Genomic DNA, 19,087 nt, shown 5'->3' on the forward strand with positions numbered 1-19,087 from the left:
TTCAACAGTATTTACTTATTCCTATCTATAGGGATATTGAAATGAATGACACAAATACTGCCATTGAGGAGCTAACAGTACAGTGAGAGAGGCACATAAATATACATTATAGCAAGATGAGTAATGAGAAAGTTTAAAGAGCCATGATAGCTATGGGAACACAGATGAGATTGTTCAGGGGGATTTGTGACCCTGAGCAGGTTGCTAGTCCAATCCAGTCTCAGTTTCCTCATCTATCTAATAACTTATTATGGGGATGAAAGATTAGGTGATCTGTTCTGGGCAGTGTCTAGAATATAGCAGTGTTGGTGCCAAAGGGTAGAATTATTTCCCTTAAAACTCTTTCTCTTGATGTTTTCATGTGGTCAGTTAGTATTTTCTAATTTAATAAAAGCATCTTCAAGCCCTTCTTCAAACAGATCTTGCCTCTAATTTCACCTAACTGGGAATTCTGGATCCACCTCTAGAATTTAATAAGGTAAATATAAATGGTAGCTTTAAAAAAATTGATTTTCTTCTGTATGCTTTTGGAGAGGGTAAGCAATTAGTAAGGGCTTCTAGACCTGTTAATTATTCTCAGTCTTAGTTGACTACTTTTTGTTGGCTCTTTGCCATCCCTGTAACCCAAATGGTCTTTCACAGTCTTCTTGAGAATTATCATCTACATCCATGGCTTCCATGGCATTATCCTTGTATGCCAACCATTTCCAATCTTCTGTAACTTCTTTTTTTTCCCTGTAACTTCTGTCTCATGAATGATATAGTTTTTTAGTTTCTATAAATTTAGTACGTCCAAAACCAAGCTTACTACCTCAACTTTCCTTTTTTTAAATTCTTTTCATTATTACTATATGATATATACATGTTTTTGACTCCTTGTTTGTACTTGAATTTTGTGATATTTGTATGTTCAATTTTTAAGGAATAATAAAATGTGCACAGTATCCAACTTTAGTAGAACATTACAAAATATTTTAGTAGATGTGCTCACAATCCAACTTTAGTAAAACTTTACAAATACAACATTACAAAACCTTACAGCCCCTTGAACCTTTTCTGTATTAACTCTTTAATTTTCCAACCAGTTTCTCTTCTGCCTTCCATTCTTTGGTTAATGGCATCATTGGCCATCTGGTTACTGTTTGAGACCTTGGAGTCACTTTTGCCTTTTTTTCCCCTTCGTTTTCCACAACCATTTGGTCATTATGTCCTGTAGCTTCTGTTTTATGGGCTTGACTTGAGCCATTTTGCTTTCTGCTTCCCTGGTTCAAGCCCACGTCTCCATTAGACTTTTGGGATAAGATTAGTGTACGTAGTCTCTTTGCTCTCAGGTTTTTCTCCCTCCAAAGTATTTGCTATTTGACTCTAATCTTTTTAAATTATGGAACAGATTTTTCTTTCTCTGTTTTTCTTTGAAGAATATTGCTTCATGCAATGGTTATTAAGCCTGGCTGTACTTAATATGTAGCCAGTGAAGTTTTTCAAAATCTGATGCCTTGTTTCACTCTCCTAATGAAGAATTTAGATGAGGCCACTTCTGCCAACACCTTTTGATGTTGCTATCCCTAGAGGTTGATTGAATATCTAATTTTTAGCTGATAGGTGTTAGCTAAACGTCGCTGAAATAACCCATTGCTTGAAATAGCTCATTCCTCCTCTTCCGTATTTTCAGTCTATGTTCAACTTCAGGACAAACTGTTTCCAAGGAATTCTTTTGACTTGTTTTAATCTTGGTAAAAGTTTACATAAAAATTCTTGTTATAATTGACCTGATAGCCAAAAAAGTATCTTAAAGGAATGATTCTCATTGTTTTTGAACTGTTACCTCTTGTTGCTAATTGAGTTTTTGGTACGCCTTTTCTGTTATCAACCTATAAAGTGTCGTATTGTTGTTGTTTTTAATTAAAAGGAATTTTAAAATTTGGAAACATTATTTTAATGAAGAGGGAATTTCCTGATACTTTTTGATGTAATTGAATATAACCTTTGTTGCAGAATTAAAGCAGGTAAGTCAGTGATGGTATGATGTATAATTTATCTTCTGAAGTTAATGGAGGAGTTTTGTCTGTGTTAAATTGATGTAATTTATTGATTTTGGAGTTAGAGCTTTTCTCATGCTGGGACAATTCCTGGAATACATACTAGGTGTTTGATGAATGAATAACTAAATGAATCCATGTGGCAACTTCATCTCAATCCCCAGTATAATATCATTGTAATTCTCACAAGGAGAACTTTGAAAAATAATTAATTTTACCTTTGACTTAAAAAATAATAGTCCTACCAAAAATTTGTAAATTACAAAAAGATGTAAATAAGAAAATAAAAATTCACCATCCAGAAATGATAAATGTTATTTGCTAACAGTTTTATTGAAATAAAATTCACATATCCTACAATTCACCTAAAGTATACAATTCAGTGCTTTTTAGTGTATTGACAGAGTTGTGCAATCATCACCACAATCAATTTTAGAACATTTTCATCACTCCATGAAGAAACCCCATACCCATTAATAGTCACTCCTCATTTTTCCCCAACTTCGGAGCCCTAACCAACTATTAATCCACTTTCTGTCTCTGTAGATTTACTTCTGGACATTTCATATAAATGGAATCCTAGAATATGTGATCTTTTGTCACTGGTTTCTTTCATGCAGATTATGTTTTCAGTATTCATCCATGTTGTAGCATGAATCAGTACTTCAATTCTTTTTTGTATTTAAATTCAAGTTAGTTAACATAGAGTGTAGTCTTGGCTTCAGGAGCAGAACCCAGTGATTCATCTCTTACATGTAATACCCAGTGCGCATCCCAAGTGCCTTCCATAATGCTCATCACCCGTTAACCCATCCCCCCACCTGCTTCCCCTACAACAACCCTCTATTCCCTGTATTTAAGAGTCTCTTGTGGTTTGTCTCTCTTTCTGTTTTTGTCTTATTTTTCCTTCCCTTCCCCTATGTTCATCTGTTGTGTTTCTCAAATTCCGTATTTGAAATCATACGGTATCTGTCTTTCTCTGACTTACTACGTGTCGCATAATATACTCTAGTTCCATCCACTGTGTTGCAAATGGCAAGATTTTGTTCTTTTTGATTGCTGAGTAGCATTCTGTTATACACACACACACACACACTCACCACATCTTCTTTATTCATTCATCAGTCAAAGGACATTTGGGCTATTGTTCATATCAGTGCTATAAACATTGGGGTGCATGTGCTCCTTTGAATCAGCATTTTTGTATCCCTTGGATAAATACCTAGTAGTGCATTTGTTAGGTCTTAGGGTAGTTCTATTTTTAATTTTTCGAGGAACCAACCTCCTGTTTTCCAGAGTGGCTGTACCAGTTTGCATTCCCACCAACAGTACAAAAGGGTTCCCCTTTCTCTGAATTTTTGCCAACATCTATTCTTTCCTGAGTTGTTAATTTTAGCCGTTCTGACAGATATGAAGTGGTATCTCATTGTGGTTTTGATTTGTATTTCCCTAATGATGAGTGATGTTGAGTATTTTCCTGTGTCTGTGAGCCATCTGGATGTCTTCTTTGGAAAATTGTCTATTCATGTGTTTTGCCCATTCTTTCACTGGATTATTTGTTTTTTGGGTGTTGAGTTTGGTAAATTCTTTATAGATTTTGGAAACTAACCTTTTATCTGATATGTCATTTGCAAAGATCTTCTCGCATTGCCTGTTAGTTTGGTTGATTGTTTTCTTTGCTGTGTTCATTTCTTTTTATTATCAAATATTCCATTTTATGGATATATCACATTATTTTTACCCACTCATCAGTTGAGGGATGTTTGGGTTCTTTCTACTTTTTGGCTAGAGTGAATAATGCTGCCAATGACCATTTATGTACAAATTTTTGTTTGGATGTATCTTACTTTCTCTTGGCTTGTACTTAGGAGTGGAATTGCTGGGTCATATATAGTAACCCTGTGTTCAACATTCTGAGGAATTGCCCAAATTGTTTCCAACGGGCTGTACCATTTTACATCCCCACCAACAGTACATGAAGGTTCTGATTTCTCCACATTCGGAACAACACTTGTTATGTCTTTTTGACTATAGCCATCCTATTGTGTGTGGAGTAGTATCTGAGTGTGCCTTTGATTTGCATTTCCCTGGAGGCTAATGTTATTTTTTGATATTTGTTTTTAGATAAAAATGGATTATACAATAAATACAGTTTTGTATTCTGTCTTTTGCATTTAAGCATGTTTTTAACATTAGCGAGCATGTTTACAAAAGAATTTCCCTCATTACTGCTTCCCTTTTCATTACCCCAAATCATAATTCTTGCGAAAACTTGCCTCAACTTATATGCATAGAAAATAAAATCTGTAGGAACATATACTAAATTGTTATTGGTGGTTATCAGGGGACAAGAGGGTGTAAGATTAGGGGAATTTTCTGCCTTTAGTATTTTTGTAATGTTTGAATTTTTACAGTGAACACGTATCCTCCTGTAATCACAAAACATAAACTATTATGAATTATTTCCTTGGAGGACCAAGATTCAGTATGAAAAAATATCCACAAATTTAAAAGTCATAATTAACATTATATTGTTGGTTATTCAAACATAATAATTTTAGCAGATAAAATACAGATAGTCCACTTTGTTAAATAAATTTACTTTTCTGTTATCCTAGAATGTGAATACATATGACATACACAATTTATATATCCATATATTTAGTATTATAGTTAGGAAAGCAAGTTTTGGTTTGGGCTATTGACTAATTTATGGAAATGTATATAATGTAGAAGTAAATTTTCTAAAGATATTTACTACTAATAATATATTTATTTAGTTTTTTAGTCTAATACTGATCCAATAAGTTAGTCACTGACTAGGGCTAAAAATAAGTTTTTTATAGGGATTTTCATTGTAATAGGATTTGAAATCTCTAGTCATTAGGATCTGTTTATAAAATCTCAGATCAGGCAAGGTTCTGGCAGGCATATTTATAATTGTTTATAAATAATATAAAGTGGCTGTTTGGATACTCCAGCTTCTGTTGAATAATAGAATTACAGGAACATATAATTGGCATTAAAGATTCCTGGGGTGGTTCCTAGGTAATGGGATAGGAAACTTAGTAGGGTAAGGTTTTTAAGAAAATTTCTAGTTTACTTACACTTCGGATGAAAATATAGGGAGAGCCAGTTGGTGTCATTCAAGAAAACAAGGAAGTTTTATATTTATTGTCTCATTTAACCCTCACAACATCCCTTCAGGGTCACTATCTTGATAATGGTATTATCTCCATTTTGCAGGTGAGGAAAGTGAGGCTCAGAGAGATTAAGTAACTTGCCCACAGTAACTCAGCCAGTATGTAACAGAGCTGGGTTTGAATCCAAGTCTGTCAGACTCCAAAGCCCATGCTCTTTCCAGTACTTCACACTGCAGCAGGTAAGTATGATACTTGGCCTTGTGCTTGCCTTATGAGGGCACCCAGACTTGAGCCTGTTTCCATCACCTCACTATCCAACTCCTAGTCAGATTCTTGTCAGAACATGTGACTCAGATGAAGCTCCGTCCTCACACATCTGATTGCAGTGGTCCTCATCAGTTCTTTCTGGACATTGCAGTTATTCTGCCATGGAGAAGAGTGTGCATTTTTGCTTTCAAAAGACGATTTCCTCTGTTGTAATATAGCAACAAAATTTGACCCTGGAGTTTGCCAGCAGGGGCATTCAACCCTATTTTTTAAAGCATCATTCATACTATAGGGCCTAAGACTGGGTAGCCAAAGGACTGTGGGAAGTCATTTTGTATTTTTTTTTTTTTCCCTTCTAGGGAAGAGCCATTCCCTAACCTGCTTGTATCATAAAATTGTTGTGAGGGTGGAATGAGATAATAGATGTTAAATTGAATGAAATACTATACAGTAATTTACCCTTACCTTTCCAATAGCCTCATCTAAGTAGAGATTCCTTTTTTGTGAAGTTCTAGCACATACTGCTTTACTTCTGTAAATCTTTTTAGTTGAACAAGAGAATTTTGAGGGAGTGTTCTTGAATTGTAAATTACTCTAATTTGAGATATAGGGTTAGCTAGTAACATTAAAAAAGATGTTTTGCATTTTAGTGTGCATATAAGATCAAGTTGAGGTCATTTTTAAGAATCTTGTTGGAAATTTTTTAGAGAAATTCTAAAAAGTTATAATAAGTGATGGCAAATGAGTATTAATTGTACAATATCAATTACATAGGTCATTGACTTTTTTTAATTTATCATCTTATCTTCACTGGTTTATTTTAGTCGTCTTAAAGGAGATATTTGAAAGGCCTTTCATGACTTTGGATCCCTAGTCTTGCTTTATTCCTAAAGTCTTAAATGTTTTCATTTGTAAAGTTCATTTTCAATACATAAACTGAGGATACATAAAGCAGTGAGCTCATAGGGAGAGCAAAAGGGGGAAAAGTCCCTGCCCTCACGCAGCTTATATTTCAGTTGGGGGATATAGAGCACAAACAGTGTGAGTAAATCATATGTCAGTTGGTAGTGGAATGATGAGAAAAATAAAGAGAAGGCAGATTGTGATTTTAAACAAGTGGTTAGGGAAAGCCTCACTGAGAAACTGCGTCTGGACAACCACCTGAAGGAGATGGGGGAGGGAGCTAGCTGTCTTACCCATGTGGGCCAGAGGAAGAGCATGCCAGCCAGTACAAAGGTCCTGAGGTGGTATAGTGCAGTATCAACAGCAAGGAGGTCCATGTGATTAAAACTGAGTGTGTGTGTGTGTGTGTGTGTGTGTGTGTGTGTGTGTGTTTGGGAGTGCCTCACAGTCCATTTTGAAGACTTTATCTCTGCATGAAATAGGAAGGCATTGAGGTTTTGAGCAGAATTCTAATATTGGAGTTTTCACAAACATATCCTTGGAAATTGCAGAGGAAATACTATATAAATAAAAGGTACTATTAGGTATCATTATTCCTCTACTGAAATGCAGGTTTTTATAATCAGTCAAATGTGTAAGAAAATGTGCTGCCAATAAGTACTTACATAAGGAAAAATGTATTAGAAAATTCACGGAGGTGCCTAGGTGGCTTATTTGTTTGAGCATCCGACTTTGGCTCAGGTTGTGATCTCACAGTTCAAGAGTTCCAGCCTGGCACCGGGCTTTCTGTTGACAGCACAGAGCCTGCTTCGGTTCCTCTGTCTGCTCCCCACCCCCGCCCGCCCCCCCTTCCCTGCTTGCTCTCTCTCAAAAATTTTTTTAAAAAAGGAAAGGAAACTTAACAATCTTTTTAAAAAAGATCTGGCCAATATGGGAAATAGGTTTATTTTAGTTAACTAGTATAGCTTTTTAAAATGGAGGATGACATGTTTATGACATGATCTCTAAAAAAGTAAATTGTGGTGTCATAATTAGGATTATATCTCTCCTGGCAACACAGTGGTAAAGGAGATGAACTGAAACATCTGGCTCTTACTTTTTACCTCAAGAATATTTACTTAAGCAATAATAGGATAATGAGTATGGGAGAAGAAACAAAAAGTGCTGGATCTTTTCTATGAAGTAGTTGGTCTTTTAGGTGAAGTAACCATGTAATTGTAAACAAGTTATGGTAAGCAATTGTTTTCAATTCCATCAAGTATTGTTAGTAATTTTTTAGGTTCTAAATTACCTAATTTTATGTGAGTGGAAGTGTAGTGTTTAATCTGGAGCTCAACCTGGAATATCTCTTTGCCAGTGATAAGTCCTTGAGTGTGTTTCCTTTCCTGCTTATTTTGACTCCCCTCATCTCCGCTTTCTGGATGTTGAATGAGTCAGCAATTTTGTCCTTCTGTTTCTCTTATTTGTAATCTCCTGTATACTCTCTATGTAGGATCTAGTCTAGATTATCTTGGTTGACTATATTAGATTGGATTAATTCAGAAGAGTTACTAAATTGTTTTGAACAAATGAACTTTTCTGCTGATACTACTTATTTATACCAGATAATTGATACTTTTTAATGTGGTTTCAGAGCCCTTTACTAACTGCATTTCCTTTTAATTAGATAGCCCACTGTTCTGACTAGAATGTATAATTTACTGTCTCCTAAATAATGCATATTTAATAATCTACAAGTCCATACATATGTATATGTAAGTTGTAAGTATGTCCCAGGCTTTTCCGTGTCTCAATTTCTGCTTATGCCATATCATCTTCAAATTCCTTTTTGTCGTCTTTTCCACCTGCCCATGTTCTACCTATATTTCAGGATCAAATTCACATTCAAACTTCTCTGTACAGCCTGTTCTGTCTCCTTGAGCCTGTTTTCTCTTCCTTAGAATTTTTATAGAAATAATCATTGGCCATTGATCATAAAGTTTCATTACTAACTTTGAACTTATACTTTACTGGTGTCATTAAAGGTCTCCACAAAAACAATAGGATATGTGTGTGTATTTACATATATGTGTATATATGTGTGTTTATTTATACACACATTTATATATATACACACATATATAAAAAGAGACTTATTATAAGGAATAATAAATGGTTCATGTGATCATGGAGGCTAATTAAGCCCCAAAATCCTTCAACTTGGCAAGCTGGACACCTAGGAGAGCTAAGCCAGTGGTGTAGTTCCAGTCTAAAAAGGCTGGCGGGCTTGAGACCCAGGAAGAGCTGATGTTTCGTTTGAGCCTGAAGGTAGGAAAAAGCCAATGTCCCGGTTCAAAGGCAGTCAGGCAAGAGGACTTCCCTTAGTATTTATTTTGCCATTCATTCATGTGCCTTGTTTTACCAGCTAGTGGATAAGCAACTTGAGGCCAGGGACCACCTGTCATGCTTGCTTGCTTACCGTCCATAAATCCTTGCATAGGACTTAAGTGTAATGGGTATATCTGCATACTTTATAAAACTGTAACGTTTTAGAGCTGGATAGGGTCTTTGAGGTTATCTTGTTCCAGAGTTGGGGAATCAAGAACAGCTTTAAAATGGGAAGATTAGTAATATACCTCTTTCCTTGGTTATTAGAAGAGTAAGATGAGCTAATATAATGTGTGTGAAAAGTTAGGTGTCCTATTAATTAAAACTTTTTTTTTTTTTTGGCTTAGAGCATGAATCAAAATAGTTTACAAAAGTCTTTTTATGTGATAAATTAGACAATATTTCTGGGTGGAAATCCCCTTTTCTTTCTCTTTCTCATATTCAAATGTATGTTCAAAATGTATCTCCAGATTTGAGATCATACCATCATTTCCTCAAAGCATATTATCTGATAGGTTAAATTTGCTGATTTGTATAAAATATTCCAATTAGGTATACATCATCAAGTGGTAGGTTTAGCTTTTGGGCATGCCTATATTGAAGTGGCAGATTGAGGCTATAGAGGTTGAGGTTACAGTATCTATTTTTTTTAATGTTTGTTTATTTTTGAGAGGGAGAGAACACAAGCCGGGGAGGGACAGGGACGGAGAGAGAGGGAGACAGAGGATCCGAGGCGGGCTCTGCACTGACAGCAGCAAGCCCTATGTGCATCCTGAACTCAGGAACCATGAGATCATGACCTGAGTCAAAGTCGGACACTCGACTGACTGAGCCACCCAGGCACCCCAAGGTTACAGTATCTGAAGACTGAAGTACTTTATTTGAATTTAAATACTCTTTTTTAGAAGTCTCCAGTTATGGGAACCGGTATTGATTATTTTCAAATGTTTTTATTTAATTTTTTCTTTCCTAGATTTTCTTGTAATCACATCTACCAAAGCCTTCAAGATGGTACTAGCAGACCTTGGAAGAAAAATAACATCAGCATTACGCTCATTGAGCAATGCCACCATTATCAATGAAGAGGTATGTAAAATATGTGAAATGCATGTGATAGCACATCATTACTAGCATTGGGGAGGTGAATTATTAGTAATCTCTCTGTTTATATTTGTTCTGTTGTAGATTTAATCATTGTAGGTAAACACTTAAAACTGAAGACACTAGTGTCTTTTATTGAGTTGACCATCTTACTGTTTAACTTGCTATAAAGAATTATAAAAAAAGAAACAACAACAACAAAAAACCGAACCTTCACTAACATGTAAAAATGACATACATTTTATGTTTTAAAAAAGGGCTTAGGTCTGGAGATACACTTTTGCTTTGTCTCTTGACATAGGCCTAAAACTTCATTGTCCTGCTTCTTTTTTCTTGGCTAGGCATGCGTGTGTGTCTCACCTTTTTCTCTTTGACTTCTACTTAGCATTCTTGTTAAAGGCTAGTATTTTTATTTTGTCTACTTTGATTCATTTTCTCTGAAATCTTCACTCAGTTGTTTTAGAGATTTTGTAAGCTGATTCCTTGTATGGTGTCTGAAATACTCTTCCTCCTGGCTTTCTTGTTTTAAGTTTAAAATATTTCTTTCTGGGGGTGTCTGGGTGGCTCAGAAATTTGAGCATCCAACTCTTGATTTCAGCTCAGGTCATGGTCCCAGGGTCTCAGGACCCCCTGTTGGCTCCATGCAGAGTGTGTTAGTCATTTTGATCATAGAGCCTGCTTAAGATTCTCTCTCTCTTTCACCCTCCCTCTCTGTCTCCTCTTCTGCCCCCCTTTCTCTCTAAAATAAAAAAATATATATTAAAAAAAATTCTTAAAATATTTCTTTCTTTTTCCCCCCATGTCTTGTGTCTTAATGATTTGTCAATTGGAAAAAGATGAGAGTCCACAAGTATACTTTATATTTTGTGGTACCAATGGGAGAGTACTGAATTTGGTTTTAGAAGACCTTGTTTAGTGACCTACTTAGTAGCTTGTGATAGAAATCTGGGCAAGTCAGCTTCAGATTCTTTGATGTATAAAATAAGAAAAAAGCACTTACCTTATAAGATGGTTTTAAGGATCAAATGAAATAATAGATGAAAAGTACTTTCTAACTTGGAAGTTTGAAAAAAAAATTTTTTTTTAATTAAAAAAAATTTTAATTCCAGTGTGGTTAACAAACAGTGCTATATTAGTTCAATACAGTGTATAATACAGTGATTCAGTATTTCTGTACATTACTCAGTGCTCACTGGGAAGAAATTCTAATGCAGAATTTGTTATCAATATTTTAATAAGCTAATGGAATTGAATAATTTTGGGACCATCTTTGAATTTAGCTAGTCCAGCCTCTTAGTTAACAGCAACAGAAAGTCAGTTTCACATGTTTATTTATTGGAAGAACCAGGATTAGTGTCTTTTTTCTAATTCCTCATCCAGTGTTTTTTTTTTTTTTTTTTTTTTTTTTTTTAAATTTTTTTTTCAACGTTTATTTATTTTTGAGACAGAGAGAGACAGAGCATGAACGGGGGAGGGGCAGAGAGAGAGGGAGACACAGAATCGGAAACAGGCTCCAGGCTCTGAGCCATCAGCCCAGAGCCTGACGCGGGGCTCGAACTCCCGAACCACGAGATCGTGACGTGGCTGAAGTCGGACGCTTAACCGACTGCGCCACCCAGGTGCCCATCCAGTGCTTTTTCTAATAATTATAACCATTGTTTAGTCTTTGGAATTCAGAATAAATAAAACAACAGCTTTCAAAACAGTTTTCCCTATTGGGTAACCTTTATTCTGTTTATGTTTATAGTGGAGAAAAAAAGAAACCAGGGAAAAGAGCTTAGTGGGAAGTAGAGTTAAAGCTACTGCTTGAATTAGCAAACTTCTCTGTTCCTAGTACTGTGCTGCTAGGGAATTAACAAGAAGAAATCCCTCTAATGAAAGATCAGTTCCATTTTTATCAGGCCCTTTTAGTGAGAGATAGATCTGATAAGCCTCTGTAGGATGTACGAAGTGAGTTGAAGATGGGAATTCATTCAAGAAGATTTGAGGGACTACATTTTTTTTTAAAGATTTTATGTTTGAGTCATCTCTGTACCCAGTGTGGAGCTCAAACCCACAGCCTGAGATTGAGCATCACACCGTCCACTGACTGAGCCAGCCAGGTGCCCCAAGGAATACATTTTTGCTGGCACCAGGGATTTGGCAGTGACAGAACAGACTACAGAATCCCTGCCCTCATGGAGCTTACAGTTTAGTGTGTAAACACTTATTTACATGAGCAACAAAGGCCTCACCTTTTTTAAGACTTTATAGTTTGTGACCTTTTAACTGGCCTTGTAACTCAGCAAATATATGATAGTTTTTTTAAAATTTTTTTTCAATGTTTATTTTGAGAGACAGAGTGTGGGTGGGGGAGGGGCAGAGAGAGAGAGTGAAAGAGAGAGAAACCCAAGCAGGCTCCCAGCATAGAGCCTGATGCATGGCTCAGACTCACAAACCATGAGATCATGACCTGAACCAAAATCAAGTGGGGCGGTTAACCGACTAAACCACCCAGGTGCCCTGATAGTGAGTTATCAATGGAGGATAGTTTTCTTTTCAACTTTCTTCCTCTGCTCTGAGTGGAAATAGTAAGACTGCTAGGTCAGACTTGGTTATTTTTTGTTGTTGTTATATTTTCCTCCATGGTAGTGCAATTAAGCAGATATAGTGAATATAAAGTGCTATGTATCAGCCACAGGTGTTCAATAGCAGCATCTCTTGCGTAGTAACTTTCTTTGGCTTAAAGAAAAAGTCTTTACTACTGTTACGTTAATATAGGAATAAAATTGTGATAATATTTGGTTGAATAAAACTAAATAGAATGTCTTATTTTGACAACATGATTAGACATTTGATAAAATGCTCTTTCTAAGGCTAATTGAAAAACTTTTTTTCCTATAATAGTGTAGTATTATTTTTATTAAGTTATGGTAGTATATGATGAGTAATCAGCCATTGTTTTTATAAGATTGAAATGATACACGGGGGGTGTTAAACTTTTTTGGGGGGTTGTGTTAAATTTTTATGTATTTATTTATTTGCAGGTATTAAATGCTATGCTAAAAGAAGTATGTACAGCATTATTGGAAGCAGATGTTAATATTAAACTAGTGAAGCAACTAAGAGAAAATGTAAAGTAAGTTAAATTAATCAGGTAAAAAGCAGGCAAAACTGAATTTAGTTTACTGAGATGAGGAGGTAACCAGAAAAGTCTGCTATATCAAGAAATGTTTCTGCTTTAAGCATTTGAAAAGAATAGAACTCATATGTTGCAAGACTGTAATTATAGTACGTTTCTGTAATGATGTTTCAAAGAATAAACTACATGTGGCTTTCATTTAATTATGGATTTCTTTCCATTTTACTCCTTTATTTGGATGGATTCAATCATCTACAGTATAGTATTTCAATATAAAAGCCTTTTAACAATTCTTCATACAAAAGTGGTGCCAGTTTATCCTTTTCAGCCTTAAGATGACATTAATGAGCTTCCTTCATTATTGGAGAATTGTATTCATTTCTTGTTCTCCTTTTTGATTTTCTGTCCGTGTTTGAATGAAGGAGTAATGTGTGTCATCTCAGTTACTGTGTTCACTGGGAAAGGCACTGACTGGGGCAGGGCTCATAGAGTAATACAGGCACCTCAGTTAACTTCTTGAATCCTCGCCCTTGTCGTGTCCAGGCCATCTTTCCTTTTCATACTGTTAGACTGGGTAATGAATGTAGAACTGCTGGCATTTACACATTTAGAATTAGAGAAATTAATCCTATTTTCTGCTTGGTGTAAAGATGTATAAAGTATATATGTGAAAATAAGTAAATAAAATTAATACTTTGTGGTGATATGAAGACAAATTAATATTTAGACTTAAAAAAAAAAAAAAACCTTGAAAAACTAACCAGTCTTGCGTCTAATATTTCCTGATCAGTTTTTAGGATATAGACTTATAAATCTGTGGTAATTACATGCATGTTAATCAGAGGGCTACTAATGTGAATGATTGAATATTTTTACATTCTCTGGAGCAGAAACTTTTTTTCAGAACGTCTTAACTGGCTTTTCTCTCCTACCTGCAAATAACCATCATCATGAAGGTCTGCTATTGATCTTGAAGAGATGGCATCTGGTCTTAACAAAAGAAAAATGATTCAGCACGCTGTATTTAAAGAACTTGTGAAGGTAAGAGTATATCAGGATTGTGCTGTGATTCTCTGTAGACCTCAGTGGGTAAAAATACATTAGCACTGCGAACAAGAATATTATTTCAGAATACCTACTTACATTTTTATAGAATATTCATCTGTATTAAAAATATTAACGGAAAGATTATTAACTTTTCTAAAGGGGCCTATGTTTATTATTGACTTTTCTGAATACAAAGTTCTGAGTATAGATATGAAAGGCCAGTACTATTCCTGCAACAATTCCCAAAGCCAGGTTACAAAAAGTAAAACTGCACTACAGATTAATGGATGGAAGGGCCTCTCTTGAGTTTATCCTCTTTAGCATCAGGTTTTACCTTATTGGTCTTACTTTTGTATGGAAAGTCACTCTTGACAAGTCTTCTTTTCTGAACTGTTCATTGTTTACAGAATTCCCTTTGAAAAGACCAAATATCCCAACTCTTGCTTAGATTATGAGCAATTGGTGAAATTTTATTTTGCAAGTGGTAAATATAGCCTATTACTTTGTATCACCTTAGAACTGATTTTGCTTCCGTGGTCATGAAAATTATGGTGAGAATCTTAGAGCTTTAAAAAATATGTATGGGTCTTGGGGCACTTGGGTGACTCAATCAGTTAAGCATCTGACTCTTGATTTTGGCTCAGGTCATGGTCTCATGGTTGGGAGATTGAGCCCCATTGGGCACCATGCTGTGCATGGCGTCTGCTTAAGATTCTGTCTTTCTCTCTCTCCCCCCACCCCTACTCCTTCTGCTCCTCTTGTGCTCTCTGTCTGTCTCTCTCTCACTCTCACTCTCTCTCACTTTCTCAAAAAAAAAAAAAAAAAGAAAAAATAGGGGCACTTGGGTGGCTCAGTTGGTTGAACGTTCAACTTCAGCTCAGGTAATGATCTCACAGTCCGTGGGTTCGAGCCCCGTTTTGGACTCTGTGCTGACAGCTCAGAGCCTGGAGCCTGCTTTGGATTCTGTGTCTCCCTCTCTCTTTGCCCTTCCCCTGCTTGCGCTCTGTCTCTCTCTCTCAAAAATAAATAAACATTAAAAAAAACAGATATAGGTTCAGTGGTAGGGGGAGAAAAGGAAGGAACTATAAAAACTTTTTTTAGAGCAACAGATATCTGCTAGTGGTCTTCTAGTATTTTTCCATTTATTGTGTGAGTAGTTTCATTTATTCCTTTGGTTTCTTATAGACTAATAAATAAAAAAAGAAATTCAGACGTAAATGAGGTCAGAGAATTTATCCAGTCATGCTTCTTCATTTGTAGTTGAGAAAAGTGAGACAGCTAGTTAGTGGCAAACCCAGGTCTGATCTCTAAACTCTGTAGGATTCCTCACATTATTTCCAGTTTGCTTTTTATCTAGAATCTAAAATAGAAAATTTGCCTCTGTAGGCAAAATAGGGAAATAGTCAAGTTTTATGGGAATGGTAGGATTATGGTTGCCTTTTATACCAAAGTGCCTTTAAATTATTTTTACAATTTAGAAGTTGTGGCGATAGGGGTTTTGAATGTAAGCATATGTTAACCCAATCTTATTAATTTATTTCTGGTACATAGCTTGTAGACCCTGGAGTTAAAGCATGGACACCCACTAAAGGAAAACAGAATGTGATCATGTTTGTTGGATTGCAAGGGAGTGGTAAAACAACAACATGTTCAAAGGTAAATTATACTTAGTTTTAAAAAAAGTCATGGAACATATATGTTTGTATATATCAAGTTTTATGTTAAAGCCAGGCTAGAATGCTCGCTTTACAATTTTGTGTTATTTGATGTATCTTATTATTTTTTTGTAATAGCTTTTTGTACGGTAAGAAGAAAGAATCCCAGAGTCTCCCTTGTGATTGCTTTTTATAAGAATCATAGACTTCTACATAGCTATCCTGTTTCTTTTACCAAAGAGACTGTTCCTGTACTTTAAGGACATGAGGATATGATTTTTGGAGAAGAGAACATGGAAAGTTTAGCTTATCTCCTGTGGTTCCAGGCTCTGTTTTCACAGTGTCCCCCCCCAACATAATCATAGATCTTTATTTTGCATATCCTTCTACTAATTTTTAATTCATTATACCACCTCTTTCTTCAGAATTACATGCCTCAAGTTTTTTACCGGATTTTGTTTCACAAGCCTCAACTATGTTATAGTCTATAAAAAAAGAAAAAAGGATTATTTCTTAGAGGATTCTATCATTATTTATTTTTACTTAACATTAATAGTAGTTAGTATTTTTCACTATGGTAATGTATTGCTTGATCATTTTATGTCCTTTGAATGTTACTGTATGGCAGTTAGAATTTAAACTCTTTAGCAAATTCGCCATGTTCAAAAATGTAGGGGTGCCTGGGTGGCTCAGTCAGTTGAGCGACTGACTTCGGCTCACGTCATGATCTCATGGTTTGTGGGTTCGAGCCCTGCGTCGGGCTCTGTGCTGACAGCTCAGAGCCTGCAGCCTGCTTCGGATTCTGTGTCTCCCTCTCTCTCTGCCCCTCCCCCACTCGTGCTCTGTCTCTCTCTCTCTGTCTCAGAAATAAACATTTAAAAAAAAGTAATAGTGGTGTGTGTATATAAATATAAATATATATATGTATATATATATATAATGGAATGTTTGCTATGTTCAAAAATGTAATAATAGTGGTGTGTGTATATATGTATATATATAATATATAATATATATTATATATAATAGAATATAATATATACATAATGAAATGTTATGGAATGGAATATATACGTGTGTGTGTGTGTGTGTGTATATATATATATATATACACACATATATATATATATATATATATATATATAAATATATATATATATATATAATGGGGAATGTTACTCGGCCATAAAAAAGAATGAAATCTTGCCATTTGAAATGATATGGATGGGGGTGCCTGGGTGGCTTAGTCGAAGTGTCCAACTTCAGCTCAGGTCATGATCTCAAGGTTCTTGAGTTCGAGCCCTGTGTCAGGCTCTGTGTTGACAGAGCCTGGAGCCTGCTTTGGATTCTGTGTCTCCCTCTCTCTCTGTCCCTCTTGCACTCTGTCTTTCTCTCTCTCTCAAAAATAAACATCAAAAAAATTAATGAAATGACATGAGTGGAGCTAGAGAGTATTATGCTAAGTGAAATAAGTCAGAGAAAGACAGATACCATATCATTTCACTCATATGTGGAATTTAAGAAACAAAACAAATGTGAGCAAGGGGAAAAAGAAAAGAGAGACAAAGAAACAGACTCTTAGGGTGCCTGGGTGGCTCAGTCGTTTAAGTGTCCAACTCTTGATTTTGGCTTGGGTCATGATCTCATGATTTGTGAGATTGAGCCCCGTGTCAGGCTCTGCACTGACAGTGCGGAGCCTGCTTGGAATTCTGCCTTTCTCTCTCCCTCTCTCTCTGCCCCTCCCCTGCTCACGCTCTCTCTCTCTCTCTCTCTCAAAAATAAAGAAACTTAAAAAAGAAACAGACTCTTTAAACTATAGAGAACAAACTGATGGTTATCAGAGGGGAGGTAGGTGGGGTGATGGTCAAAATAGGTGATGGGGATTAAGGAATGCGCTTGCTGTGATGAGCACCAGGTGTTGTATGGAAGTGTTGAATCACTGTATTATACACCTGAAACTAATATTATACTGGTAACTAACTGAAATTAAAATTAAAACTGTTAAAAATGTAATACTACTACTCTCAGGAGAATATGAGCAGTTTTACTTCAATCCTTAAGTAAATAACAAGAATAAACAAAAGTATTTTGTGTATAATAATTTGTATTTATTGATATTGTATTTTTTAAATCTTATTTTCCCAGTTAGCATATTATTACCAGAGGAAAGGTTGGAAGACCTGTTTGATATGTGCAGACACATTCAGAGCAGGTAATGTGTTGAAATTTGAAAACCGTTCTCTGTAATTTTTATTTTCAAGTCTGAGAACTCATTAATTCTTTATTTTATAGGAGCTTTTGACCAACTAAAACAGAATGCTACCAAAGCAAGAATTCCATTCTATGGAAGGTGGGTTTCTGGTTTTTATTTTGATACTCATGTCTTCTCTAAGTTTTTATTTTATGCCATCTTGAGACATTTTTAATATTTACTTAGAAGTTTAAATCTTTCTGGAACTAAGTAGGGTATAATTAATAAATTATCTTTTTTTATTGTACCATGACTCTTCTGATCCAGCCTTATAGATCAGAGTGGACATTATTTAGTTCATAATTCTGCCTGTATTTACCATCCTGCCTTGTATGCCTTCTGACTTGCTTCCCTATTCCTGTTGTTTCTTTTAAGACCTATCTGAAGCATTCCTCGATTAAATACACACTGGTGAATTCCATACTGTTTCTTTAGTACATAATTTTAAAAAGTTGTGTTTGAACATCTGAAAATAGCTTATAATTTGTCATTAACTCAGAGATTCTGATCATTGCTGTCCTTCATTTGATACAGTAGTTCAGGTAGGTAGTTTATACATGTTAGAATGATTGATGAAAAAAATCAAGTCTAGATTGATTTTAGGACTTTTTGAGAGGATAGCATTTTTTTAACATTATCAATATAAATGGCTTATTATACCCTTAGAAAGTTTAAAGAAGCTAAACTTTGAAGTAATTAAATGAATGATATCATTTTGTTAGTCATTGCCTTCTACTTTTTGGCTGGCCAGAAATGCGAACGAACTTTCGCTTTCCATGTATTCTTTATTTAAATTTTTTTCCTTTCAGTTTTATTTATTTATTTATTTATTTATTTATTTATTTTTATTAAATTTTTTTTTTTAACGTTTATTTAGTTTTGAAACAGAGAAAGAGCATGAATGGGGGAGGGTCAGAGAGAGAGGGAGACACAGAATCCGAAACAGTCTCCAGGCTCTGAGCGGTCAGCACAGAGCCCGACGCAGGGCTCGAACTCACGGACTGCGAGATCATGACCTGAGCTGAAGTCGGTCGCTTAACCAACTGAGCCACCCAGACGCCCCTCCTTTCAGTTTTTTTATGATAATGTCTTACAGGTAGATTAAAGAATAATGTTAGGAATTTTATCTTTTTAGGATAAGAATGGTTTCTAATATAGATTTAAAAATCAAGGGATAAAAAAATCAAGGAATA

At 35.4% G+C, this 19,087-nt stretch overlaps 1 protein-coding gene across 3 annotated transcripts in view; it reads left to right on the forward strand.

Annotated features, from left to right (window-relative positions):
• The window catches only part of SRP54 (signal recognition particle 54), a 39,966-nt gene that overhangs the window by 769 nt on the left and 20,110 nt on the right, over positions 1–19,087 (forward strand). For 2 of the 3 annotated variants that reach the window (XM_030318930.2, XM_030318932.1), the window contains exons 2-8: positions 5,286–5,421; positions 9,693–9,805; positions 12,847–12,938; positions 13,898–13,982; positions 15,540–15,644; positions 17,789–17,855; positions 17,936–17,993. In XM_030318930.2, the coding sequence (XP_030174790.1) occupies positions 5,391–5,421; positions 9,693–9,805; positions 12,847–12,938; positions 13,898–13,982; positions 15,540–15,644; positions 17,789–17,855; positions 17,936–17,993 (551 nt within the window). In that variant the 5' untranslated portion in view covers positions 5,286–5,390. The remainder of the gene's footprint in view (positions 1–5,285; positions 5,422–9,692; positions 9,806–12,846; positions 12,939–13,897; positions 13,983–15,539; positions 15,645–17,788; positions 17,856–17,935; positions 17,994–19,087) is intronic. The other variant, XM_030318931.2, reaches the window with a different exon arrangement.

Source organism: Lynx canadensis, chromosome B3 (genome assembly GCF_007474595.2).
Source record: "Lynx canadensis isolate LIC74 chromosome B3, mLynCan4.pri.v2, whole genome shotgun sequence".
Classification (NCBI taxonomy): domain Eukaryota; kingdom Metazoa; phylum Chordata; class Mammalia; order Carnivora; family Felidae; genus Lynx; species Lynx canadensis.